General features: G+C 43.5%; 1 protein-coding gene across 1 annotated transcript in view; it reads right to left on the reverse strand.

Annotated features, from left to right (window-relative positions):
- The window catches only part of LOC124382037 (glutamate receptor ionotropic, NMDA 2B), a 45,897-nt gene that overhangs the window by 34,442 nt on the left and 6,455 nt on the right, over positions 1-5,000 (reverse strand). Inside the window, 1 exon segment of the mRNA XM_046844118.1 lies at positions 2,497-2,621. Within this exon segment, the coding sequence (XP_046700074.1) occupies positions 2,497-2,523 (27 nt within the window). The 5' untranslated portion in view covers positions 2,524-2,621.

The raw sequence follows: 5,000 nt of genomic DNA on the forward strand, positions 1-5,000 counted from the left end.
TAAGTGTTGTTCTCTCTCATTCAGTCACTCTAACTGATTGATTCTTTATGGTCTGAGGTTCACAATAGAGAAGCACGCAGCTCTGAGCTCAGTCTCAGTGTGTATAATCAGGGCCTTATCTAAAGCTACAACCACCACCAATGGGTAGGCACTGCAGTCGATTCAGCACCATGGACAGGCCCTTGAGCATGAAAACCAGCGCACAAGGACACACCACCTCTTTTTTTTGTTACGTGGAATAAAGAATCCTGTAGCCTCGGACTTGCTCTCAAGCCTCACTGAGCATCAGAACTCCTTTTGCAATTCTACATTACATACAGAAAACCCCTGAAACATGCCTCAAGCACTATGCAGAACCTTTTTCACTCTGTTTCTCTCTTAAACACCTCCAGGGAAAATAAATGTAACCCGCTGTAGAAACTATGCCAGTTATCCAGTGTTTGCTTTCACACTGTTTTCACCAGGCACTAACGGTGGCTGTGGTAAACACTGAAGACTATCTTCACATCTTCGATTTGATCCTGGAAAGGAAGGACTTGGAAAAGGAGAACTTGTCAAGGGTCTTGGCAGTAAATTTGACCAGAGAGTTCTTTTTGTAACTTACAATCTTAAATGTGAAGTCTGGGCCAAGTACTACTGACTCCTTCCACTGTGGCAGCAGATGAGCCATCTTCTATAAGTGTGACTCACCGCTAGCTCTCGTCAGATGAGCTGACAGCCACACAAGTGGTGTAAAATGTGGGAAGTCTTGAGTATCAAGAGTTCCACCAGCCTGGTGTTGTGCCATGTCCTTGTCCTAACTTCAAACCCCACATACAAATTACAGGGCACCTGGCAAAGATCCAAAACCATGTTAGGAAAAGTGGGCCAGTGGAACCACTCACTCTTAGACCAGTTTTCTACTCACAGCCAATTGTTCCTTGATCCCCTGGAAAGCCAGAAATATAAGATTTTAACAACTGCATCTTGGTGCCAAAGTGAGAAGCCCCTATAGTGAGAAGCCCCTGTAGTGAGAAGCCCCTGTAGTGAGAAGCCCCTGTAGTGAGAAGCCCCTGTAGTCAGCCCATCATACACAATCACCACTGAGGCACACTTGGACCGACCAACAGACGTCTGGCTGCACCACCAGCCACAGAGTCTAAATCCTATAATCCTATGTGCAGCGGTGCCAAATTCCACAGCGGGTGCAAGTCAAATGCAAGGTGGAAGAAAAATCCGATGCAACACTTCCTCATCTCTATCTTTATCTCCATCACAAGATGCAGTATGTAGAGATTCTCTATCTGTAGGTGATCATCTACTTCAAGGTTTCATTTACAGCAAATTGTAAAGCAACACGATAAATTATCCAGACTCTCGCTGAACACAAAATCTATAACCTCCGTGCATAAGTGAACCACGTCCCACAAGCAGCTGGTAGTTCCCCTTGTGTTCCTCCCCATAATCAAGGTATCCTTTTTGCTCCTTGGCAGGAATGTGCTGTGCCCACTGTGCTGTTAGCCTTAGGGGTCTTTACTGGAGACCAGAGACAAACATTTCATCTTTCTTTGTTGTGTCACACTGTACTGCAATGTTGTGTTACACTGCGCTGTACTGTGTGTGTGTGTGTGTGTGTGTGTGTGTGTGTGTGTGTGTGTCTGTGTGTCTGTGTGTGCGTGCACGTGTACTGAAGAGCACAATTAATATTCACTAAAGGAATGACAGCATCACTGCAGAATCGATCTACTTCTCTTCATACACACACACACACACACACACACACACACACACACACACACACACTAATTACTAGAATGTATTTTGATACACTGCACACAGTCATTACAGAATTTTTTTTTAATGAACTGTTCCCAGGCAAACACTTGCTATCACTTTATTCCACCAGTTACTCATTATCTATCTATCTATCTATCTATCTATCTATCTATCTATCTATCTATCTGTCTGTCTGTCTGTCTGTCTGTCTGTCTGTCTGTCTGTCTGTCTGTCTGTCTGTCTGTCTGTTTCATATTATCAGTATCTAACATTCTCTCTCTCTCTTTCTCTCTCTATCAGTTCCTCTATATCTCCATGTCTACACACACACACACACACACACACACACACACACACACACACACACACAAATGCCAAGTGTGCTTCATTCAACAAATCCTTTAACTGTTGGATCAATATCTCAAAGCTGGTCACACAAATCCAATAATCAATGACAGCTGGCCATGAATTGCACTTTCACCTCCAGAAACACACACACACACACACACACACACACACACACACACACACACACATACACACACACACACACACACACACACACACACACACACACAGACTTTTTTAATGTTATCTACACGTAAGTGAATGTTGTTGAGAATCTTTATCGGCTACTGATTGCTTGCATATTCTCCAGAGAAACAAACAAGATACCTGTGTGTGTGTGTGTGTGTGTGTGTGTGTGTGTGTGTGTGTGTGTGTGTGTGTTGCATCTCTTGCCTTGTGTATGTCCAGCCGCGCTCTCATCTCTGCATCTCAGAAACAGCATGGTGGTGAAACCTGAAGAAACACTCCACCTTTCATATCCTCACACATACACCACACAAGTACATATGCACACGCAACTGACTCACACACACACACACACACACACACACACACACACACACACACACACACACACACACAGGGAGACAGATAATTGGATATACGTTGGGTGCAGTGAGTTTGAGAATCTGATCTTTACATTGGGCAGATGCCCTCCAGACCAACTTACAATGATCTTTTATACAACTGAGCACTTAAGAGTTAAGGGCCTCACTCAAGGGCCCAACAATGACAACTTGATCGTGCTGGCATTTGAACTTATGATTTATTTCTCAGTCTGTCTAAAACCATGTTCACTGTTGATTTGATTAAAATCTTGGACCTTTGGTGGACCAGTGCTGCCCTGTTTAGGAAAAGCAGTGTAAAGTTCTCCTGTGGCAGCCAGACAAACTCTAGATGCTCAAAGTTCCACTTAATTGAAGAAGGAAACTGGACATGGACCAATCACTAGCATGCTGCACCATGTAAGCTGAAGAAAGCTGGTTTACAAGCAAGTGGTGTAATTCTCTAGTGCTCACCTTCTCTGGATGTGAACCAGTGTTCAGTGACCCCTGAAGTAGACACAGCAGGAACTCATGGAGAGAAGGCCAGGCAGCTTATAGTATAAAGCATCAAAACATCCACAAGACGGGTTTGTGCCCACAGCATAGGGTGTTCACAGTAACTTAGGAAAGACATTTTGGTTCCTGCATCAGTTCTAAAATACAAGATGGTATCAAGCTGATGAGCTCTGCTTACAAGAAAGTACACTATGAGCACACAAAACTGCAAGCTTTGAGCTGGATCTTCAACTTTAGGAAGTGGGCAGAAGCTGAATTTGGCGAGTAGGGTGGGTGCGGAAGTAAGAGATTGTGGATTGTTCTCCGACGATCATCATGCACAATTAGCCGAAAGGCTTAGACATTTTCTGGGATTGAGCTCGTCGTAAGATCTTCCTGATCCCTCGTCATCCTCCAGTGATGTTTTTCCGCTCTTAAAGCGTGCATGTTGCTCAAAACACCTCGAACGACTCATTGCAGCATCGCTGTATATCAAACGTACGTAATGTCAAACATCTCTCTGGCTTATTTGCCCAGTTTCAGGCAGAATTTCACAGTTTTAACTTTCTGTCCATGATGAAATCGCAGATGTGGGAACACACGTGGGTCAGAACAGCACCAGTTACACTTTTAGTCTCCAATTGTTTTATATAATCAGCCTTAACTGTGCTACCACACTGCCCGCAACTATTCAGACCTTGCGAACCCTCACAGTGGACTGCAAGTAGAACCCATCTAAAACCCGACACGGTTATGAACAAAGCCCACAACAGTGTAGGCTGAGTAGAAGAACCTCACTGCATAGATCTCAGACTTCTTACATTAGTCTTTACTGGACAAAAAATAAACACTGTTACCACCTGCCAGGGAATTTCGTCATGCGAATCACCTCCAGCTTGACCTGACTTGGCCTGGTGATGAACATATCTTGATGTGATCTTGATTAACCAGGGAAGAAGAAATTTTTCATATCTTGAAGATCTGATGAATCATTTCTGTAGTCTTTTCCCAAGTGAGTCAGCTACACACCTGGCTCTCAGCCTCAGACACATGGACTGGCAAAACACTTGCATCAAACACTGAAGTGGGCGCTATGGAGCACAGCCAACATGTCATGCAGAACTTGGGCCTGCTTAGTCTGCTATAACTGTCTCACAGGAAACTTTAGAGAACCACAAGCTTACGAGTTTGTAGCTCTGTTCCAGATGAAGTCACCAACTATGCATTATCTTGTAAGATCCAGCATCATGTTTTAGAGATGGTTATGGGGATAGACAAAGTCCTTACCTATGATCCAGGATTGCCATCATGGTTCCAAAGCATAAGTCCTTAAGATAAAGCAATACATGGCTCCTTCATTCTCATCAACCACCAGACAAATGCCTCGAGGACTGGCATGACCAAGCAAAGCTGCTTCTCGTGTTCCATGGCCCCATGCAGTGGACGGCCAGGACAGTAATCCTCTGGTGACCAGGTGGTTCTTTAATTAATAGGACATTTTCTTTCAGAAATACCACCAAATATATAGAAAGTATATTGTAAAAAGATGCCCTGTGGTCAGTCTGGTCTGGTGCCCCTGATGTGGGAGTAACGACAGGGAAGTGTGATGCCAAGTAATGTAGGAAAACTTTGCCTGGAGCAAGGACACATTAGCTTAGCATAGCATTCAACACAAACACAAACCTGTGTGAGGTTGTTCCTGGTGTACTCTATCTATCTATCTATCTATCTATCTATCTATCTATCTATCTATCTATCTATCTATCTATCTATCTATCTATCTATCTATCTATCTATCTATCTATCTATCTATCTATTTTTGATCATTATGATTAATATGATAATGAGAATTATTAC

The sequence above is a fragment of the Silurus meridionalis genome, chromosome 29 (assembly GCF_014805685.1).
Source record: "Silurus meridionalis isolate SWU-2019-XX chromosome 29, ASM1480568v1, whole genome shotgun sequence".
In the NCBI taxonomy this organism is placed as follows: domain Eukaryota; kingdom Metazoa; phylum Chordata; class Actinopteri; order Siluriformes; family Siluridae; genus Silurus; species Silurus meridionalis.